The sequence below is a fragment of the Salmo salar genome, chromosome 19 (genome assembly GCF_965601325.2).
Source record: "Salmo salar chromosome 19, fSalSal1, whole genome shotgun sequence".
NCBI classification, from domain to species: Eukaryota; Metazoa; Chordata; class Actinopteri; order Salmoniformes; family Salmonidae; genus Salmo; species Salmo salar.
In genome coordinates, this window is record NC_138309.1 from 38,476,223 (window position 1) to 38,499,659 (window position 23,437).

General features: G+C 49.6%; 1 protein-coding gene across 1 annotated transcript in view; it reads right to left on the minus strand.

The window, feature by feature from the left end:
• The window catches only part of LOC106578783 (visual pigment-like receptor peropsin), a 90,317-nt gene that overhangs the window by 60,673 nt on the left and 6,207 nt on the right, over positions 1–23,437 (minus strand). Inside the window, exons 2-3 of the mRNA XM_045702272.2 lie at positions 14,885–15,090; positions 5,025–5,124 (exon numbers count right to left, since the gene is read on the minus strand). Of these exons, the coding sequence (XP_045558228.1) occupies positions 5,025–5,124; positions 14,885–15,090 (306 nt within the window). The remainder of the gene's footprint in view (positions 1–5,024; positions 5,125–14,884; positions 15,091–23,437) is intronic.

Genomic DNA, 23,437 nt, shown 5'->3' on the forward strand with positions numbered 1-23,437 from the left:
ACCCTCAACATTTCCCTTTAATCCTGCAGTCACCCTCAACATTTCCCTATAATCCTGCAGTCACCATCAACATTTCCCTATAATCCTACAGTCACCCTCAACATTTCTCTTTAATGCTGCAGTCACCCTCAACATTTCCCTATAGTCCTACAGTCACCCTCAACATTTCCCTTTAATTCTGCAGTCACCCTCAACATTTCTCTTTAATCCTACAGTCACCCTCAACATTTCCCTTTAATCCTGCAGTCACCCTCAACATTTCCCTATAATCCTACAGTCACCCTCAACATTTCCCTTTAATCCTGCAGTCACCCTCAACATTTCCCTTTAATGCTGCAGTCACCCTCAATTTTTCACTATAATCCTGCAGTCACCCTGAACATTTCCCTATAATCCTACAGTCACCCTCAACATTTCCCTTTAATCCTGCAGTCACCCTCAACATTTCCCTTTAATCCTGCAGTCACCCTCAACATTTCCCTATAATCCTACAGTCACCCTCAACATTTCCCTATAATCCTGCAGTCACCCTCAACATTTCCCAATAATCCTGCAGTCACCCTCAGGAGATCTGCTATGGTCACAAGCCAAATAGCCCTTATCCGGTGCAATATAGAACCATTTGTAACGGTGGTCTGTGGAAGAAGGAGTAGACCAAAGCGCAGCGTGGTATGTGTTCATGATATTTATTATAACTTGAACACTGAAACAAAAAACCAAAGTGGAATAAAACGCAACAGCTCTGTCAGGTGAACACACCAAACAGAAAACAACTACCCACACCAACCCTGTGGGAAAAGGCTACCTAAGTATGGTTCCCAATCAGAGACAACGATAGACAGCTGTCCCTGATTGAGAACCATACCCGGCCAAAACAAAGAAATACCAAAACATAGAAAAAGGAACATAGAATGCCCACCCTAGTCACACCCTGGCCTAACCAAAATAGAGGATAAAACCCTCTCTATGGCCAGGGCGTGACACCATTTGTTGTTCTCTGTAGTCCCTGATCCTAGATCAGTGTGTCACCCTCTCTAAAAAGGGCTCTGATTTCCAAATGATATTCCGCTTCAAACACGCGACAGGAGAAGTTGGATGGAGGCTGGCACGTTAAAATCCAGAATTCTTTCCACCCCAGTTATGAATGTCAGACTGTGACATTTTATGAACAATGAGTCTCTTTTTCAGACCCCAAGCACTTGTAAATCACTCCCACTGAAAATAACCTTTCTTGACAAAGTACATATAGGTTTGTATTCAGTGAGAAGAGAAAGAATCGATTGTTGTGATGGTGTGCTTCCAATGAGCAACATAATGAATCAGTCACTTATATCTGACTACAGGACATGCTGTGTGAATCCTCTATGAGGTGATACGCTTTTTAGTGCCTCCTTAGTAAATGATGTAACACAATAGTCTAATTGAAGGTATTGAAGGCCAATCTGACCGATCAATTTCAAATCATTTCAATGTGATATGATTTATGAAACAAGTTTAGCACACAATCAAGTAATGACCGATACAGTACAAGATCCAGTCAACTGATGAACTAAAAAACGAATGTATTAAATTGTATACAATTGATTGATGAATAGCCTAGTCAACCCAAGATGTCAGCCATGCTGCAATTTTTCTGAATAACCTCAAAAAATACTGTTAAACCTCCCCTTCGGAGCAATCAACCCACCATAGAGTGGTAACAACAGAAGTTAACAGAGGCAGTTATTCTATTATTACCAAGTAGTTAAGACATTCCTCACCTCAACCTCACCTCAAGTGAAGTTAATTGGCAGGTCTGGTGTAGAGAATGTACTATAATAGTTATCATTAATCAAACAGTAATTTCCTTCCATAAATCCAGCCAGTAATGACAGCCCATTAACAGCGAGAACAACATATATCACGCTCTTTCTTCTCTTGTCAGATAAGACCTACTGGAATGTGACTCCCCAATTGACAGCATGTTCCCTATTTAGAGCACTACTTTTGACCAGGGCTGACACTGTGTTCCCTATTTAGTGCACTACTTTTGACCAGGCCCTATGGGCCGCACCCTAACTTCTTTCCAGAGAGACATCAGGGATTGTAACATACTTTGTTTCACAGAAACATGTCTCTCTCTGGGATATACTGTTTGGATTTGGTCCAACTGGATTCTCAGTTCATCGCGCCGACAGGAATAAACATCTCTCCGGAAGAAGAAGAAGGGTGGGGGTGTACAGTTGAAGTCGGAAGTTTACATACACTTAAGTTGGAGTCATTAAAACTAGTTTTCAACCACTCCACAAATTTCTTGTTAACAAACTATAGTTTTGGCAAGTCGGTAAGGACATCTACTTTGTGCATGACACAAGTAATTTTTCCAACAATTGTTTACAGACAGATTATTTCACTTATAATTCACTGTATCACAATTACAGTGGGTCATGGCTTTAGAAGCTTCTGACAGGCGAGTCCTATGTCGACATAACCTGAAAGGCCTCTCAGCAAGGAAGAGCCATTGCTCCAAAACTGCCATAAAAAAGCCAGACAACAGTTTGCAACTGCACATGGGGACAAAGATCGTACTTTTTGGAGAAATGTCCTCTGGTCTGATGAAACAAAAATAGAACTGTTTGGCCATAATGACCATCATTATTTTAGGAGGAAAAGGGGGACGCTTGCAAGCCGAAGAACACCATCCCAACCGTGAAGCACGGGGGTGGCAGCATCACGTTGTGGGGGTGCTTTGCTGCAGGAGGGACTGGTGCACTTCACAAAATAGATGGCATCATGAGGCGGGAAAATTATGTGGATATATTGAAGCAACATCTCAAGACATCAGTCAGGAAGTTAAAGCTTGGTCGCAAATGGGTCTTCCAAATGGACAATGACCCCAAGCATACTTTCCAAAGTTGTGGCAAAATGGCTTAAGGACAGCAAAGTCAAGGTATTGGAGTGGCCATCACAAAGCCCTGACCTCAATCCCATAGAATATTTGTGGGCAGAACTGAAAAAGCGTGTGCGAGCAAGGAGGCCTACAAACCTGACTCAGTTACACCCGCTCTGTCAGGAGGAATGGTTCAAAATTCACCCAACTTATTGTGGGGAAGCTTGTGGAAGGCTCCCCAAAACGTTTTGACCCAAGTTAAACAACTTAAAGGCAATGCTACCAAATACTAACTGAGTGTATGTAAACTTCTGACCCACTGGGAATGTGATGAAAGAATTAAAAGCTGAAATAAATCATTCTCTCTACTATTATTCTGACATTTCACATTCTTAAAATAAAGTGGTGATCCTAACTGACCTAAGACTGGGCATTTTTTACTAGGATTAAATGTCAGGAATTGTGAAAAACTGAGTTTAAATGTGTTTGGCTAAGGTGTATGTAAACTTCCGACTTCAACTGTATGTTTTCATGATTAACGACTCATGGTGTAATTGTGATAACATACAGGAACTCAAGTCCTTTTGTTCACCCGACCTAAAATACCTCAGAATCAAATGCTGACTGTATTATCTCCCAAGAGATTTTACTTCGATTATGGTCATGGCTGTGTACACCCCCCCCCCCCCCAAGCCAATACCACAATGGCCCTCAAGGGACTTCCCTGGACTTTATGCAAGTCTTCTCCAAGTTCATCATTCTGTAGGTGATGGCCTTGTTATGGAAGGTTTGGGAATCGCTTTCGTTTAGTTGGTTGTATAATTTAACGGCTCTTTTTGTATTTTGGCAATTACCGGGTATCGGCCTAATTCTGCTCTGCATGTATTATTTGGTGTTTTACGTTGTACACGGAGGATGTTTTTGCAGAATTCTGCATTCAGAGTCTCAATTTGGTGATGGTCCCATTTTGTGAAATCTTGGTTGGTGAGCGGACCCCAGACATCACAACCACAAAGGGTAATGGGTTCTATAACTGATTAAAGTATTTTTGTCCAGATTCAGAGCAACGGTGTCTAGATGGAATTTGTATTTGTGGTCCTAGCAACTGGACCTTTTTTGAAACACAATTATTTTTGTCTTACTGAGATTTACTGTCAGGGCCCAGGTCTGACAGAATCTGTGTAGAAGAACTAGGTGCTGCTGTAGGCCCTCCTTGGTTTGGGACAGAAGCACCATATCATCAACCAATAGTAGACATTTGACTTCAGATTCTAGTAGGGTGAGGCCGGGTGCTGCAGACTGTTCTAGTGCCCTCACCAATTTGTTGATATATATGTTGAAGAGAGTGGGGCTCTAGCTGAATCCCTGTCTCACCCAACGGCCCTGTGGAAAGAAATGTGTGTTTTTTGCCAATTTTAACTGCACGCTTGTTGTTTGTGTTCATGGATTTTATAATGTTGGATGTTTTTCCCCCAACACCACTTTCCATAAATCTGTATAGCAGACCCATGTGCCAAATTGAGTCAAGCTTTTTTTAAATCAACAAAGTATGAGAAGACTTTGCCTTTGTTTTGGTTTGTTTGTTTGTCAATTAGGGTGTGCAGAGTGAATACGTGGTTTGTCGTACGGTAATTTGTTAAAGCCAATTGGACATTTGCTCAGTTTTCACTGAGGAAATGTACAAGTCTGCTGTTAATGATAATGCAGAGGAATTTCCTAAGTTTGCTGTTGATAGGTATTAGGGGCAGCAGCAGGTAGCCTAGAGGTTAGAGCATTGGGCCAGTAACTGACAGGTTGCTGGATCAAATCCCCTGACAAGGTAAAAATCAGTTATTCTGCCCCTAAACAAGGCAGGTACTTTTTATTATATTTTACTTTAGTTTATTTGGTAAATATGTTCATAAATCTTCTTGAACTGCACTGTTGGTTAAGGGCTTGTAAGTAAGCATTTCACGGTAAGGTCAACACTTGGCGCATGTGACAAATAAAGTTTGATTTGATTTGATTTGATTTTAATCATAAAACGGACTTTCTGGAAAACCAGAGAATTCGGAGGAAGTTACCAGCATTTTGTCAACCTACTTGAGATGATAGCTTAGCTGTTATAATTGATATGTTATTCTGTTCTTTGTGTTATAATTTATGTTATTCTGACCTTTGTTAGGCTGGCATCCCTTGATGTATCTGGTGACACTGATGACAGTCAGGGTGTTGATGCTGGCCAGGCCAAACAACAAGGTGAAGAAGCCATCAACCTATAGGAGAGGAGATAGGGGGAGGGTCAGTAAGCTATTGGTTCACATCTGATAATGACTGGCTGTCTCTGCCTGTCACTCAGTGATGACTGACAGGTTACTGGAAGCATCCTTTCCTTAGGGGCGGGACCATTTAGTTTGTTTTTGCTGACTCTGGTCTGTATCAGATAGTATAATACTTCGATTTTGTTTGTATCAGAGAATGACCTAGCTTCAGGGCCTGTACGTACTACACTGGCTACTACACCGGCTACTACACTGGCTACTACACTGGCTCCGACACTCGTCGGCTGTGGCAGGGCTTGAAAACTGTTACAGACCACAAAGGGAAGCACAGCCGCAAGCTGCCCAGTGACACGAGCCTACCAGACGAGATAAATTACTTCTACGCTCGCTTCGAGGCAAGTAACACTGAAGCATGCAAGAGAGCATCAGTTGTTCCGGACGACTGTGTGATCGCGCTCTCCATAGCCGATGTGAGTAAGAGCTTTAAACAGGTTAACATTCACAAGGCCGCAGGTACAAACAGATTACCAGGACGTGTACTCCGAGCATGCGCTGACCAACTGGCAAATGTCTTCACTGACATTTTCAACCTGTCCCTAACTGAGTCTGTAATACCAACATGTTTAAGCAGACCACCATAGTCCCTGTGCCCAAGAACACTAAGGTAACCTGCCTAAATGACTACCGATCCGTAGCACTCACGTCCGTAGCCATGAAGTGCTTTGAAAGGCTGGTCATTGCTCACATCAACACCATTATCCCAGAAACCCTAGACCCACTCCAATTTGCATACCGCCCCAACAGATCCACAGATGATGCAATCTCTATTGCACTCCACACTGCGCCTTTCCCACCTGGACAAAAGGAACACCTACGTGAGAATGCTGTTCATTGGCTACAGCTCAGCATTCAACACCATAGTGCCCTCAAAGCTCATCACTAAGCTAAGGATCCTGGGACTAAACACCTCCCTCTGCAACTTGTTTATAGACTTCCTGACGGAAGTGCCAGGACAACAACCTCTCCCTCAGCGTGATCAAGAAAAATGAGATGATTGTGGACTACAGGAAAAGGAGGACCGAGCATGCCCCCATTCACATCGACGGGGCTGCAGTGGAGCAGGTTGAGAGCTTCAAGTTCCTTGGTGTCCACATCACCAACAAACTATCATGATCCAAACACACCGAGACAGTCGTGAAGAGGGCACGACAAAGCCTATTCCCCCTCAGGAGACTGAAATAATTTGGCATGTGTCCTCAGATCCTCTACAGCTTCACCATCGAGAGCATCCTGACTGGTTGCATCACTGGCTGATATGACAACTGCTCACCTCCGACCGCAAGGCACTACAGAGGGCAGTGTGTATGGTCCAGTACATTACTGGGGCCAAGCTTCCTGCCATCCATGACCTCTATACCAGGCGGTGTCAGAGGAAGGCCCTAAAAATTGTCAAAGACTCCAGCCACCGTAGTCATAGACTGTTCTCTCTGCTACCACACGGCAAGCGATACCGGAGTGCCAAGTCTAGGTCCAAGAGGCTTCTAAACAGCTTCTACCCCAAGCCATAAGACTCCTGAACAGCTAATCAAATGGCTACCCAGACTATTTGCATTGTCCCCCTCTTTTACACTGCTGCTACTCTCTGTTTATTAACCATGCATAGTCACTTTAATAACTCTACCTACGTGTATATACAGTTTTACCTCAACTACCTCGACTAACCTGTGCTCCCGCACATTGACTCTGTACCGGTGTCTGTTATTTTACTGCTGCTCTTTAATTATTTGTTACTTTTCAAATGTTATGTTTTTTATATATATTCTTTCTTTCTTTTTTTTCTTTTTTACTTATCACTTCTTTTTCTTAAAACTGATTTGTTGGTTAAGGGCTTGTAAGTAAGCATTTCACTGTAAGGTTTACACCTGTTGTATTTGGCACTAGTGACAAATAACATTTGATTTGACTTGTATCCTGTTGTGACCATAGAGGTCAACCTTAGAGATATTCCCATGCTGTTTGCTGTCACTGTTTACTCTTGATCTGCTGTAAGAGCTTCGATAATATCATTACTGTCAATCAGGTCTTTTTCCTAACCCTTTCTGCCTGGAAACTCTTCCCTTAACCCTATAGGCTCAGACACAAAAATAGGAAACTCTTCCCTTAACCCTATAGGCTCAGACACAACAATAGGAAACTCTTCCCTTAACCCTATAGGCTCAGACACAACAATAGGAAACCCTTCCCTTAACCCTATGGGCTCAGACACAATAACAGTGAGAGTACTTAGCACCTCTGAACAGAGAACCTGCAGTAATTCGCAAACCGAGTGAAAACAGATTTTATATGTATAATTACATCCACATTTGGTGTGATGTGTGCAAGCCTTAACCCAGCCTGCCTCCCTTAAAGATGCACTGTGCAGAAATCACTCCGCCATTTCCTGGTTGCTAATATTGTAATAGTTTGCCTAATTTCAGTTTATGTGACTAAACAAGTAAGTATAGTGTAGACAATCATTGTACCATCTAAACCACTGTGAAATATATTTTCCATAAGCATAAATATTTTATTTTCAGCTGCTTGTAGCTGGTGTACAAAAACCGAAAGTAAAAGATGCAAAAACAAAACTTAAGAACGAGAAGCATAGAACTAGTGCACATAGAACAGATCTACGGCTTCTTAGACTTGCTTTCAAGGAGAATGACAGATCTATAACACACATTTCTATGTGAATTTGGTCGGGTCTCCCAAAAAGTTACGTATTGCAGCTTTAACCCTGTCTGCCTCTTTTAACCCTAAAATCATTTCCAGGCTTTTTCTGCACTTTCCTTCCAGGCTTTCCTTGAAGGTGTGGTAATGCCAGAACACCTTAACTCTAACCCAGCCTTTGGCTGGTGAAACCAACTGACTAATGTGTTTACAGAGAAACAGAATGTGACGTGTAAGTCACGATGGTCGAACGAGGCAAACCTAGCCTGCCTGGAGCCAATATCTCTGTAGGCTTCAGGTTGATCAAGGAATAATTTGTGACTATTGTCTACTATTGGAACTCTGCTTCAGGGTCATTTGTGCAATAAGTATCCTCTGTATCAAATGATTCCCTGTACTTCAACCTGGGTCAGACATCTAGGCCTACAGTATGATACTGTACAGTTGAAGCTGCATCCTCTCTGCTTATGTCCTCCAGGGTCAATTCCATTTCAATTCAGTCATTTCAGAAAGTAAACTGTTCCAATATAAATTGGAATTTCAGAAATGGAATTGACCCCAACCTTGAAATCCTCCTTTAATTGCTCCAAAGGGGCATCGCCACGTCCCCATACTGACGGAGTCACTCAGAGACGGGTGGAATGTCCCACGTGTACCTGTTCTGTTCATGTCCCGTCACGCTCTCTGATGCAGTAATCTGCTAATACTTCTCACATGCCTGTCTCGCTCCCTCCCTCTCTCCTTCCCTCAAACGTCTCTCTTTCTGTCTCGCTCCCTCCCTCTCTCCTTCCCTGAAACTTCTCTCTTTCTGTCTCGCTCCCCCCTCTCTCCTTCCCTCAAACTTCTCTCTTTCTGTCTCACTCTCTCACTCACTCACTCCACTTACCCTCTCTCTCTCTCTCTCTCTCTCTCTCTCTCTCTCTCTCTCTCTCTCTCTCTCTCTCTCTCTCTCTCTCACACACACTGTTTTTCTCTGTTTGCTCCCTTGTCCCTCCCTCCCTCCCCTGTCTCTACTTTACTTTCCTCCACATCTCTCTAAAGACACAAGAGAGTGGAATGCTTCCTATCCCAATATTTTTCTCTCCTCCCCTTAAAAACCTCCTGAGATAATAGCGATGGCTGAGAGGTGAGATCATTAAGTAAGGCTGTTTTCTGGAACAAAGGTGTGGAAGCCTCCCTTCTCCCTTCCTTCTGCTCATGAACCCAATTATAACATATAGCTACAGGCCTGGTTATATCATAACGGTAGGGAGACTGGGTCTGGATCCAAAATGGCACCCTATTCTCTGTATACTGAACTACTATGTACCCTATGTGGGCCCTTGGTGAAATGTAGTTCTCTACACAGGTCATTTCAGACACAGCCTGTGACTGGTACTGAGGCAGTTATTGTTACACCAATGTTGTTGTAGGTCTCAAATCCACAGAGGGTCCTCTCACAGAGTAGCTAGCAGGATATCAGGCCTTGACCACGGGCTAACCTTCACTAAGATAAATAAGCAGTCAGAAATTCCTAGCTAAAGTACCAACCAAGTATGACATCTATTTCAGTTGCGAGTTAAAACCCTCAGGGAGAGAGGAGCAGAGGCAGGCAAACATACATGTAGGTATAAAATAAATATAACAAATATATAGTTCATGCAGCAGGAAATTAAAACATGCAGCAGGAAATTAAAACATGCAGCAGGAAATTAAAACATGCAGCAGGAAATTAAAACATGCAGCAGGAAATGAAATAGTTAACGTTGTATCAAAGTGTTGAGATGTTAAGTTTGCTTTGCATTCGTTATTTCAGGCGGAGACGCATTTGAAAATAGCCTGGTCCCAGATCTCATTGTGCTCTCTTGACAACTCTAACGGGCGTTGTCACCAACAGATCTGAGACCAGGCTAATGTGAAGCTACTGTGGCAGTGGAGGTGTATTATGTTGTGACAACATTCTGTCATCATGGTTTAGGAAATGAGTACTTGGTGGTTACCAACATGTAGAATACCTGTAGTCTACCTATAGTTCAGGGGAGGTAAAGCCCAGGTGTTTACCTGATCTCTCAGTGGGATAGTGCACGAGCCATGTGTGTCTACTTAATATCAAAAACAGCAAACAACCTCTTCTAATCAAATCAAATCAAATTTTATTTGACACATCCGCCCAAATACAACAGTTGTAGACCTTACCGCGAAATGCTTACTTACAAACCCTTAACCAACAATGCAGTTATAAAAAAAATAAGTGTTAAGAAAGTATTTACTAAAATAACCTGTGGTAAAGAAATTCTATATATATATATATTTTTTTTTTATAATTTAGGAGCAACAATAAAATAACAGTAGCGAGGCTATATACAAGGGGTACCGGTACAGCGTCAATGTGGAGGCTATATACAGGGGGTTCCGGTACAGAGTCAATGTGAAGGCCATGTACAGGGGGTACCGGTAAAGAGTCAATGTGGAGGCTGTATACAGGGGGTTCCGGTACAGAGTCAATGTGGAGGCTATATACAGGGGTACCGGTACAGAGTCAATGTGGAGACCATATACAGGGGGTACCGGTACAGAGTCAATGTGGAGGCTATATACAGAGGGTACCGGTGCAGAGTCAATGTGGAGGCTATATACAGGGTGTTACGGTACAGAGTCAATGTGGAGACTATATACAGGGGGTTCCGGTACAGAGTCGATGTGGAGGCAATATACAGGGTGTTACGGTACAGAGTCAATGTGGAGGCTATATACAGGGGGTTCCGGTACAGAGTCAATGTGGAGGCTATATACAGGGGGTATCGGTTAGTCAAGGTAATTGAGTCTTATGGCTTGGGGTGTAGAAGCTGTTAAGAAGCCTTTTGGACCTAGACTTGATGCTCGGTACCGCTTGCCATGCGGTAGTAGAGAGAACAGTCTATGACTAGGGTGGCTGGAGTCTTTGGCAATTTTTTGACCTGCTCCACTACAGCCCCGTCGATGAGAACGGGGGCGTGCTCGGTCCTCCTTTTTCTGTAGTCCACAATCATCTACGTCTTACCTCTAAACTCTGCTCAGGTAAACACAGAAGACTGAGAAGTCATTTAACGGTTGAGCACACTCACAACAATGGGCTCAATTACATATTTCTCTGCTTCAGAAAACATTCAAAGTGTTAAGATCTGTATTTCATACTGAGGATACAAATATGTATTTTGAAGGATTTCTTTCTTAGCAGTTATTTAGCAGTTATTTTCCAACACTGATCTGAAGTAAAGAAATCCTGTAATTCCAGTTCTGTTCACTCTACAGACACGACACCAACGTTGTCTGTACTTGCCTAAACATATTATATTGCCTAATGGTTTTTCAGATGGAATCCCCAAATTCCTAACTGGTCCCAGATCTGTTTGTGCTGTTGCAACAACATTTTACATTTACATTTTAGTCATTTAGCAGACGCTCTTATCCAGAGCGATTTACAGTAGTGAGTGCATACATTTCATACATTTTTATATTTTTTTCCATACTGGCCCCCCATGGTTGTTGGCAAAACAAACATATCTGGGACCAGGCTACCAGATTCCCATGAGTACGTGGTTGTTGACAGATGGTACAGGAACCCTGGCCCCACGGTCCACAGCCATAATCTGATTACAGATTAACCTCCTACCCACATGAATACTAGTCCTAGTCTTAATCCCCCTGCTCACTCTGTTTCTACTTACCACTCCTTCACTGCATTCATCTAGATTGGGCCAAGACATTAGGAAATGGACCCCCTTCACTCTGGATTGGTATAAGACATTAGGAAATGGCCCCCCATTCACTCTGGATTGGTCCAAGACATTAGGAAATGGCCCCCCATTCACTCTGGATTGGTCCAAGACATTAGGAAATGGACCCCCTTCACTCTGGATTGGTCCAAGACATTAGGAAATGGACCCCCTTCACTCTGGATTGGTTCAAGACATTAGGAAATGGACCCCCTTCACTCTGGATTGGTGCAAGACATTAGGAAATGGACCCCCTTCACTCTGGATTGGTCCAATACATTAGGAAATGGACCCCCTTCACTCTGGATTGGTCCAAGACATAGGGAAATGGACACCCTTCACTCTGGATTGGTCCAAGACATTAGGAAATGGACCCCCTTCACTCTAGATTGGTCCAAGACATTAGGAAATTGACCCCCTTCACTCAGGATTGGTTCAAGACATTAGGAAATGACCCCCCTTCACTCTGGATTAGTCCAAGACATTAGGAAATGGACCCCCTTCACTCAGGATTGGTCCAAGACGTTAGGAAATGACCCCCCTCACTCTGGATTAGTCCAAGACATTAGGAAATGGACCCCCTTCACTCAGGATTGGTTCAAGACATTAGGAAATGGACCCCCTTCACTTCGGATTGGTCCAAGACATTAGGAAATGGACCCCCTTCACTTCGGATTGGTCCAAGACATTAGGAAATGGACCCCTTCACTCTGGCTCTTTCCAGGTGAGCCCTAGTCTAGCTCATGTGGGACTCATTTGGACACTTCTGGAAAGAGGAATCTAACATTGCACAGGTACTATACCTCTAGACTCCAATCCCCCCTCAATCATGGGTCTAAAACCATCATGAGTATCTTGACCAATATAGAATAAATCGTTGATCGTTGAAAGGTACTTTGGTGCATTACACAATCCGAAGACACACACACACACACACACACACACACGGTATCCCCAAAGCAATACCATTATAACAGCAACGGTGCGTTGTCAGACTGTGATGAGACATGAAGTTGCGTGCAGACATGGCACCCTTCGAATTTCGTAACAATGTCATCATCAACCTCCTGCGTATGCCGACGCCGTGCACAGTAAACGAGAGAGTAACAGCTTGGCCAGCAGCCTATATGTCGAAACAAAAATGTTAACTTATAAACTTGTGCGTAACGGCATGGTGTTTAATATACGCTACACTTCCAATGAAGTAGACTTATAGGCCTATGCTTATTATCTTGCGACTGTAGGTCACGGATAGCGTGGAAAAGGATTGTGGGTCCTGTCAAGCTGCCCCCCCCCCCAAACCCCTGTCAGGGACCTTGCCACTGTGGCCTGGGGTTTGGCTAAAGCCCCCTCTAAGACAGTAATTTTAGGTTCCATTATTAAAACCTAACAGCCTCTAGAAAGTGGACCAGTGGTAGCCAAAATTATTATATATTCAAACAGTATCTCAGATTAGCTTGGTTTGTGCAATTTGTATTTAACTAGGAAAGTCAGTTAAGAACAAATTCTTATTTTACAATGACGGCCTACCCCCGGCCAAACCCTAACCCGGACGACGCTGGGCCAATTGTGCGCCGCCCTATGGGACTCCCAATCACGGCCTGGTTGTGATACAGCCTGGAATCGAACCAGGGTCTGTGATGACGCCTCCAGCACTGGAGATGCAGTGCGTTTCCCCTTCTCCTACAGCCTCTTGTGTAATACCCCTGCTCCCTCAGCCTTTGGATAGCCCTATAATTGACTTTCACTTGCCCACTAAAACGTACCATTAGCCTACAAGTTAGGGCACTCAATCTAGTGAGCTGCTACGGGTTTATAATGGGCTGTAAAATAGAGGTGTTGTAGCGAATTTGACATGGGACACGCATAGCCCCCGGTCTCAAAGCATCCCAAGATAATTTGTTTTATTGGGTGTGTCGATGTAGCCAGCTAGCCTATAGTCGTTAGAAGGATAGCTGCCTTAAGGGGTAAATACTACTGTTAGTAAGTAAATCAGCACGGATACAGTCGTTAATAGTTACGCGTTATGCACAGACTTTCTGAAAGGTTTTTGGCCTAGGCTATGCAGCATTCAGCGACAGTGGCAAGAATGCACCATTGTCTTTAAAATAGTTTATTCCTACAGTCTGAAATTGCCAGGGGGCAATTCGGTGTGTGTGTGTGTGTGTGTGTGTGTGTGTGTGTGTGTGTGTGTGTGTGTGTGTGTGTGTGTGTGTGTGTGTGTGTGTGTGTGTGTGTGTGTGTAAGCAGTCGACGCCTGTTTGAAGGAGTGTATCAGATCATTAGTTTCGATGGCCATTCGTTTATTTTGCCCCCACTTTTTACAACCCCATATCCCTCTTTCCCTCACTCCCTCTATCCCTCACTTACTCTATCCCTCTCTATCCCTCATTCCCTCTTTCCCTCACTCCCTCTTTCCCTCACTCCCTCTTTCCCTCACTCCCTTTTCCCTCACTCACTCTATCCCTCACTCCCTCTTTCCCTCACTCCCTTTTCCCTCACTCACTCTATCCCTCACTCCCTCTTTTCCTAACTCCCTCTATCCCTCACTCCCTCTTTCCCTCACTCCCTCTATCCCTCACTCCCTCTTTTCCTAACTCCCTCTATCCCTCACTTACTCTAAGTGAGGGGTGGCAGCGTAGCCTAGTGGTTAGAGCATTGGACTTGTAACCAAAAGGTTGCAAGTTTGAATCCCCAAGGTACAAATCTGCCATTCTGCCCCCTGAACAAGGCAATTAACCCACTGTTCCTAGGCCGTCATTGAAAATAATAATTTGTTCTTAACTGTCTTGTTAATAAAGATAATATAAATAAAAGAGAAAGGATATCCTTCTACTAAAGCCAATTCTAAAGTATAGTTTCACCACGTCATCTAACTGAAGCGTTTCACAGCAACAGGAAGCCAAGAAGACATGCTTAACCAAATCCCCTACTTTAATCTTAAAATATAACTGAGACTTTATTCTCAATATTTTGACTTTATTCTCGAAATTATGTTTCGAGTTCATTCTAGAAATATTGGCACTTTATTCTAGAAAAATTGACACTTTTTCACAAAATTTTTCAAGATATTGTCACTTTATTCTGGAAATATTGTCGCTTTTTTTGAAGTACTATCATGCAAACAACAATAATAATGCAAGTACCACCAACCTTGGCAGTTTGTTTATTTCTCTTCACTTGGCCCTAATACTCTTCCGTAAGTTTAGGATAGGGACGTCCCAAAGATCCCGGATAGCACTAACTAACCAACTATCCAACCAAGCAACCAACCACCTAATCAACCAATCAATCAATATTTATCTCTTAACCTGGCAGGTCCAGATCCAGGTGATCCAAAAGCCGTCATCTCCGAAGGGGTTAAAGATGTCCAAGATCCCTCTGGAGTACCCGAACATGGAGATGCTAGCGTCCGAGATAGCCAGGTTTAACGTGAGGAAGTCTGTAGGCAGCAGGGAGGCCCTCTGTCTGTACAGCACCAATATCACTAGACTGTTGGCAAACCACGACAGACAACCTGGAGAAGAGACGAGACACACAAACTCACTGAAACATTTCACATACAGGATACAAATTCAGATATAGGCCTACTGAATCAATTCAGAAAACAATCATATCTGATCATTGTTTTCAGGGGAAAAGCTGTGGTGCACATAAAACTAATTTCAGTAATTATCTCAGTAGCAACTCCAAAATCGTTTTTTTTTCTCAGCATGGCTTCCAATCACACTTGTTATTTTAAATCTCTATTTACAGATTTAGAGGTCCTGCTCCTCCTGGGACGGCATTTAAGGTGTTACAGGATCAAAGGTCAACAGTCCAACGCATTCCACTCATACCGGATCATGAGCCACACAGCCGTAGGGTTACACACGTCCCCTAGAGAGGTGGAGAGAGAGGGCTACAAAGGTTGACTTAGACCAGTTGACTTAGGTGAGAGACATACCCCTTTTTTGTGACCAAATCTTTATACATTTTTTGATTTTTCTTGATCGGGGGGGGGGGGGGGGGGGGGGGGACTACATGCACAATGCACAAATTCATATAATTTAATAGTTCGCTCGCATCACAAAACATAACAATACATGAAGTATGTAAAGAGAGAAAAAAAATAACGTAAGTGAGCCTCCACCCCACCCTCCCCTAACTCCACCCATCCAATATGTCTCCCTCCACCCCACCCTCCCCTAACCCCACCCAACCAACATGTCTCCCTCCACCCCACCCTCCCCTAACTCCACCAATCCAACATGTCTCCCTCCACCCCACCCTCCCCTAACCCCACCCATCCAACATGTCTCCCTCCACCCCACCCTCCCCTAACCCCACCCATCCAACATGTCTCCCTCCACCCCACCCCACCCCACCCTCCCCTAACCCCACCCATCCAACATGTCTCCCTCCACCCCACCCCACCCTCCCCTAACCCCACCCATCCAACATGTCTCCCTCCACCCCACCCTCCCCTAACTCCACCCATCCAACATGTCTCCCTCCACCCCACCCCACCCTCCCCTAACCCCACCCATCCAACATGTCTCTCTCCACCCCACCCTCCCCTAACCCCACCCATCCAACATGTCTCCCTCCACCCCCAACCTCATCCAACATGTCTCCCTCCACGCCACCCCACCCTCCCCTAACCCCACCCATCCAACATGTCTCCCTCCACCCCACCCCACCGTCCCCTAACCCCACCCATCCAACATGTCTCCCTCCACCCCCAACCTCATCCAACATGTCTCCCTCCACCCCACCCCACCCTCCCCTAACCCCACCCATCCAACATGTCTCCCTCCACCCCACCCCACCCTCCCCTAACCCCACCCATCCAACATGCCTCCCTCCACCCCCAACCTCATCCAACATGTCTCCCTCCACCCTCCCTCTACTCCCCCCATCCAACATGTCTCCCTCCACCCCACCCTCCCCTAACCCCACCTATCCCACATGTCTCCCTCTATCCCACCCTCCCCTAACCCCACCCATCCAACATGTCTCCCTCCACCCCACCCTCCCCTAACTCCACCCATCCTCATGTCTCCCTCCACCCCACCCTCCCCTAACCCCACCCATCCAACATGTCTCCCTCCACCCTACCCTCCCCTAACCCCACCCATCCAACATGTCTCCCTCCACCCTCCCCTAACTCCACCCATCCAACATGTCTCCCTCCACCCCACCCCACCCTCCCCTAACCCCACCCATCCAACATGTTTCCCTCCACCCCACCCTCCCCTAACTCCACCCATCCAACATGTCTCCCTCCACCCTACCCTCCCCTAACTCCACCCATCCAACATGTCTCCCTCCACCCCACCCTCCCCTAACCCCACCCATCCAACATGTCTCCCTCCACCCCACCCCACCCCACCCTCCCCTAACCCCACCCATCCAACATGTCTCCCTCCACCCCAACCTCATCCAACATGTCTCCCTCCACCCCACCCTCCCCTAACCCCACCCATCCAACATGTCTCCCTCCACCCCACCCTCCCCTAACCCCACCCATCCAACACGTCTCTCTCCACCCCACCCTCCCCTAACCCCAGCCATCCAACATGTCTCCCTCCACCCCAACCTCATCCAACATGTCTCCCTCCACCCCACCCTCCCTCTACTCCACCCATCCAACATGTCTCCCTCCACCCAACCCTCCCCTAACCCCACCCATCCAACATGTCTCCCTCCACCCCACCCAACCCCACCCCACCCTCCCCTAACCCCACCCATCCAACATGTCTCCCTCCACCCCCAACCTCATCCAACATGTCTCCCTCCACCCTCCCTCTACTCCACCCATCCAACATGTCTCCCTCCACCCCACCCTCCCCTAACCCCACCCTCCCCTAACCCCACCCATCCAACATGTCTCCCTCCACCCCCAACCTCATCCAACATGTCTCCCTCCACCCTCCCTCTACTCCACCCATCCAACATGTCTCCCTCCACCCCACCCTCCCCTAACCCCACCCATCCAACATGTCTCCCTCCACCCCACCCTCCCCTAACCCCACCCATCCAACATGTCTCCCTCCACCCCACCCTCCCCTAACCCCACCCATCCAACATGTCTCCCTCCACCCTACCCTCCCCTAACTCCACCCATCCAACATGTCTCCCTCCACCCCACCCCACCCTCCCCTAACTCCACCCATCCAACATGTCTCCCTCCACCCCACCCCACCCTCCCCTAACTCCACCCATCCAACATGTCTCCCTCCACCCCACCCCACCCTCCCCTAACCCCACCCATCCAACATGTCTCCCTCCACTCAACCCTCCCATAACCCCACCCATCCAACATGTCTCCCTCCACCCCACCCCACCCCACCCTCCCCTAACCCCACCCATCCAACATGTCTCCCTCCACCCCACCCCACCCTCCCCTAACTCCACCCATCCAACATGTCTCCCTCCACCCCACCCCATCCTCCCCTAACCCCACCCATCCAACATGTCTCCCTCCACCCCACCCCACCCCACCCTCCCCTAACCCCACCCATCCAACATGTCTCCCTCCACCCCACCCCACCCTCCCCTAACCCCACCCATCCAACATGTCTCCCTCCACCCCACCCCACCCTCCCCTAACCCCACCCTCCCCTAACCCCACCCATCCAACATGTCTCCCTCCACCCCACCCTCCACTAACTCCACCCATCCAACATGTCTCCCTCCACCCCACCCTCCCCTAACCCCACCCATCCAACATGTCTCCCTCCACCCCCAACCTCATCCAACATGTCTCCCTCCACCCCACCCCACCCTCCCCTAACCCCACCCTCCCCTAACCCCACCCATCCAACATGTCTCCCTCCACCCCACCCTCCACTAACTCCACCCATCCAACATGTCTCCCTCCACCCCACCCTCCCCTAACCCCACCCATCCAACATGTCTCCCTCCACCCCCAACCTCATCCAACATGTCTCCCTCCACCCTCCCTCTACTCCACCCATCCAACATGTCTCCCTCCACCCCACCCTCCCCTAACCCCACCCTCCCCTAACCCCACCCATCCAACATGTCTCCCTCCACCCCCAACCTCATCCAACATGTCTCCCTCCACCCTCCCTCTACTCCACCCATCCAACATGTCTCCCTCCACCCCACCCTCCCCTAACCCCACCCATCCAACATGTCTCCCTCCACCCCACCCTCCCCTAACCCCACCCATCCAACATGTCTCCCTCCACCCCACCCTCCCCTAACCCCACCCATCCAACATGTCTCCCTCCACCCTACCCTCCCCTAACTCCACCCATCCAACATGTCTCCCTCCACCCCACCCCACCCTCCCCTAACTCCACCCATCCAACATGTCTCCCTCCACCCCACCCCACCCTCCCCTAACTCCACCCATCCAACATGTCTCCCTCCACCCCACCCCACCCTCCCCTAACCCCACCCATCCAACATGTCTCCCTCCACTCAACCCTCCCATAACCCCACCCATCCAACATGTCTCCCTCCACCCCACCCCACCCCACCCTCCCCTAACCCCACCCATCCAACATGTCTCCCTCCACCCCACCCCACCCTCCCCTAACTCCACCCATCCAACATGTCTCCCTCCACCCCACCCCATCCTCCCCTAACCCCACCCATCCAACATGTCTCCCTCCACCCCACCCCACCCTCCCCTAACCCCACCCATCCAACATGTCTCCCTCCACCCCACCCCACCCTCCCCTAACCCCACCCATCCAACATGTCTCCCTCCACCCCACCCCACCCTCCCCTAACCCCACCCTCCCCTAACCCCACCCATCCAACATGTCTCCCTCCACCCCACCCTCCACTAACTCCACCCATCCAACATGTCTCCCTCCACCCCACCCTCCCCTAACCCCACCCATCCAACATGTCTCCCTCCACCCCAACCTCATCCAACATGTCTCCCTCCACCCCATCCTCCCCTAACCCCACCCATCCAACATGTCTCCCTCCACCCCACCCTCCCCTAACTCCACCCATCCAACATGTCTCCCTCCACCCCACCCTCCCCTAACCCCACCCATCCAACATGTCTCCCTCCACCCCAACCTCATCCAACATGTCTCCCTCCACCCCACCCTCCCCTAACCCCACCCATCCAACATGTCTCCCTCCACCCCACCCTCCCCTAACTCCACTCATCCAACATGTCTCCCTCCACCCCACCCTCCCCTAACCCCACCCATCCAACACGTCTCTCTCCACCCCACCCTCCCCTAACCCCAGCCATCCACCCCACCCTCCCCTAACCCCAGCCATCCAACATGTCTCCCTCCACCCCAACCTCATCCAACATGTCTCCCTCCACCCCACCCTCCCTCTACTCCACCCATCCAACATGTCTCCCTCCACCCAACCCTCCCCTAACCCCACCCATCCAACATGTCTCCCTCCACCCCCAACCTCATCCAACATGTCTCCCTCCAACCTCCCTCTACTCCACCCATCCAACATGTCTCCCTCCACCCCACCCTCCCCTAACCCCACCCATCCAACATGTCTCCCTCCACCCCACCCCACCCTCCCCTAACTCCACCCATCCAACATGTCTCCCTCCACCCCACCCCATCCTCCCCTAACCCCACCCATCCAACATGTCTCCCTCCACCCCACCCCACCCTCCCCTAACCCCACCCATCCAACATGTCTCCCTCCACCCTACCCTCCCCTAACCCCACCCATCCAACATGTCTCCCTCCACCCTCCCCTAACTCCACCCATCCAACATGTCTCCCTCCACCCCACCCCACCCTCCCCTAACCCCACCCATCCAACATGTTTCCCTCCACCCCAAACTCCCCTAACTCCACCCATCCAACATGTCTCCCTCCACCCCACCCTCCCCTAACCCCACCCATCCAACACGTCTCTCTCCACCCCACCCCACCCTCCCCTAACCCCACCCATCCAACATGTCTCCCTCCAACCCACCCTCCCTCTACTCCACCCATCCAACATGTCTCCCTCCACCCAACCCTCCCCTAACCCCACCCATCCAACATGTCTCCCTCCACCCCACCCCACCCCACCCCACCCTCCCCTAAACCCACCCATCCAACATGTCTCCCTCCACCCCCAACCTCATCCAACATGTCTCCCTCCACCCTCCCTCTACTCCACCCATCCAACATGTCTCCCTCCACCCCACCCTCCCCTAACCCCACCCATCCAACATGTCTCCCTCCACCCCATACTCCCCTAACCCCACCCATCCAACATGTCTCCCTCCACCCCACCCTCCCCTAACCCCACCCATCCAACATGTCTCCCTCCACCCTACCCTCCCCTAACTCCACCCATCCAACATGTCTCCCTCCACCCCACCCCACCCTCCCCTAACTCCACCCATCCAACATGTCTCCCTCCACCCCACCCCACCCTCCCCTAACTCCACCCATCCAACATGTCTCCCTCCACCCCACCCCACCCTCCCCTAACCCCACCCATCCAACATGTCTCCCTCCACTCAACCCTCCCATAACCCCACCCATCCAACATGTCTCCCTCCACCCCACCCTCCCCTAACTCCACCCATCCAACATGTCTCCCTCCACCCCACCCTCCCCTAACCCCACCCATCCAACATGTCTCCCTCCACCCCAACCTCATCCAACATGTCTCCCTCCACCCCACCCCACCCTCCCCTAACCCCACCCATCCAACATGTCTCCCTCCACTCAACCCTCCCATAACCCCACCCATCCAACATGTCTCCCTCCACCCCACCCTCCCCTAACTCCACCCATCCAACATGTCTCCCTCCACCCCATCCTCCCCTAACCCCACCCATCCAACATGTCTCCCTCCACCCCACCCTCCCCTAACTCCACCCATCCAACATGTCTCCCTCCACCCCACCCTCCCCTAACCCCACCCATCCAACATGTCTCCCTCCACCCCACCCCACCCCACCCTCCCCTAACTCCACCCATCCAACATGTCTCCCTCCACCCCAACCTCATCCAACATGTCTCCCTCCACCCCACCCTCCCCTAACCCCACCCATCCAACATGTCTCCCTCCACCCCACCCTCCCCTAACTCCACTCATCCAACATGTCTCCCTCCACCCCACCCTCCCCTAACCCCACCCATCCAACACGTCTCTCTCCACCCCACCCTCCCCTAACCCCAGCCATCCAACATGTCTCCCTCCACCCCAACCTCATCCAACATGTCTCCCTCCACCCCACCCTCCCTCTACTCCACCCATCCAACATGTCTCCCTCCACCCAACCCTCCCCTAACCCCACCCATCCAACATGTCTCCCTCCACCCCACCCAACCCCACCCCACCCTCCCCTAACCCCACCCATCCAACATGTCTCCCTCCACCCCCAACCTCATCCAACATGTCTCCCTCCACCCTCCCTCTACTCCACCCATCCAACATGTCTCCCTCCACCCCACCCTCCCCTAACCCCACCCATCCAACATGTCTCCCTCCACCCCACCCTCCCCTAACCCCACCCATCCAACATGTCTCCCTCCACCCCACCCTCCCCTAACCCCACCCATCCAACATGTCTCCCTCCACCCTACCCTCCCCTAACTCCACCCATCCAACATGTCTCCCTCCACCCCACCCCACCCTCCCCTAACTCCACCCATCCAACATGTCTCCCTCCACCCCACCCCACCCTCCCCTAACTCCACCCATCCAACATGTCTCCCTCCACCCCACCCCACCCTCCCCTAAACCCACCCATCCAACATGTCTCCCTCCACTCAACCCTCCCATAACCCCACCCATCCAACATGTCTCCCTCCACCCCACCCCACCCCACCCTCCCCTAACCCCACCCATCCAACATGTCTCCCTCCACCCCACCCCACCCTCCCCTAACTCCACCCATCCAACATGTCTCCCTCCACCCCACCCCATCCTCCCCTAACCCCACCCATCCAACATGTCTCCCTCCACCCCACCCCACCCTCCCCTAACCCCACCCATCCAACATGTCTCCCTCCACCCCACCCCACCCTCCCCTAACCCCACCCATCCAACATGTCTCCCTCCACCCCACCCCACCCTCCCCTAACCCCACCCTCCCCTAACCCCACCCATCCAACATGTCTCCCTCCACCCCACCCTCCCCTAACTCCACCCATCCAACATGTCTCCCTCCACCCCACCCTCCCCTAACCCCACCCATCCAACATGTCTCCCTCCACCCCAACCTCATCCAACATGTCTCCCTCCACCCCATCCTCCCCTAACCCCACCCATCCAACATGTCTCCCTCCACCCCACCCTCCCCTAACTCCACCCATCCAACATGTCTCCCTCCACCCCACCCTCCCCTAACCCCACCCATCCAACATGTCTCCCTCCACCCCACCCCACCCCACCCTCCCCTAACCCCACCCATCCAACATGTCTCCCTCCACCCCAACCTCATCCAACATGTCTCCCTCCACCCCACCCTCCCCTAACCCCACCCATCCAACATGTCTCCCTCCACCCCACCCTCCCCTAACTCCACTCATCCAACATGTCTCCCTCCACCCCACCCTCCCCTAACCCCACCCATCCAACACGTCTCTCTCCACCCCACCCTCCCCTAACCCCAGCCATCCAACATGTCTCCCTCCACCCCAACCTCATCCAACATGTCTCCCTCCACCCCACCCTCCCTCTACTCCACCCATCCAACATGTCTCCCTCCACCCAACCCTCCCCTAACCCCACCCATCCAACATGTCTCCCTCCACCCCACCCCACCCCACCCCACCCTCCCCTAACCCCACCCATCCAACATGTCTCCCTCCACCCCCAACCTCATCCAACATGTCTCCCTCCACCCTCCCTCTACTCCACCCATCCAACATGTCTCCCTCCACCCCACCCTCCCCTAACCCCAC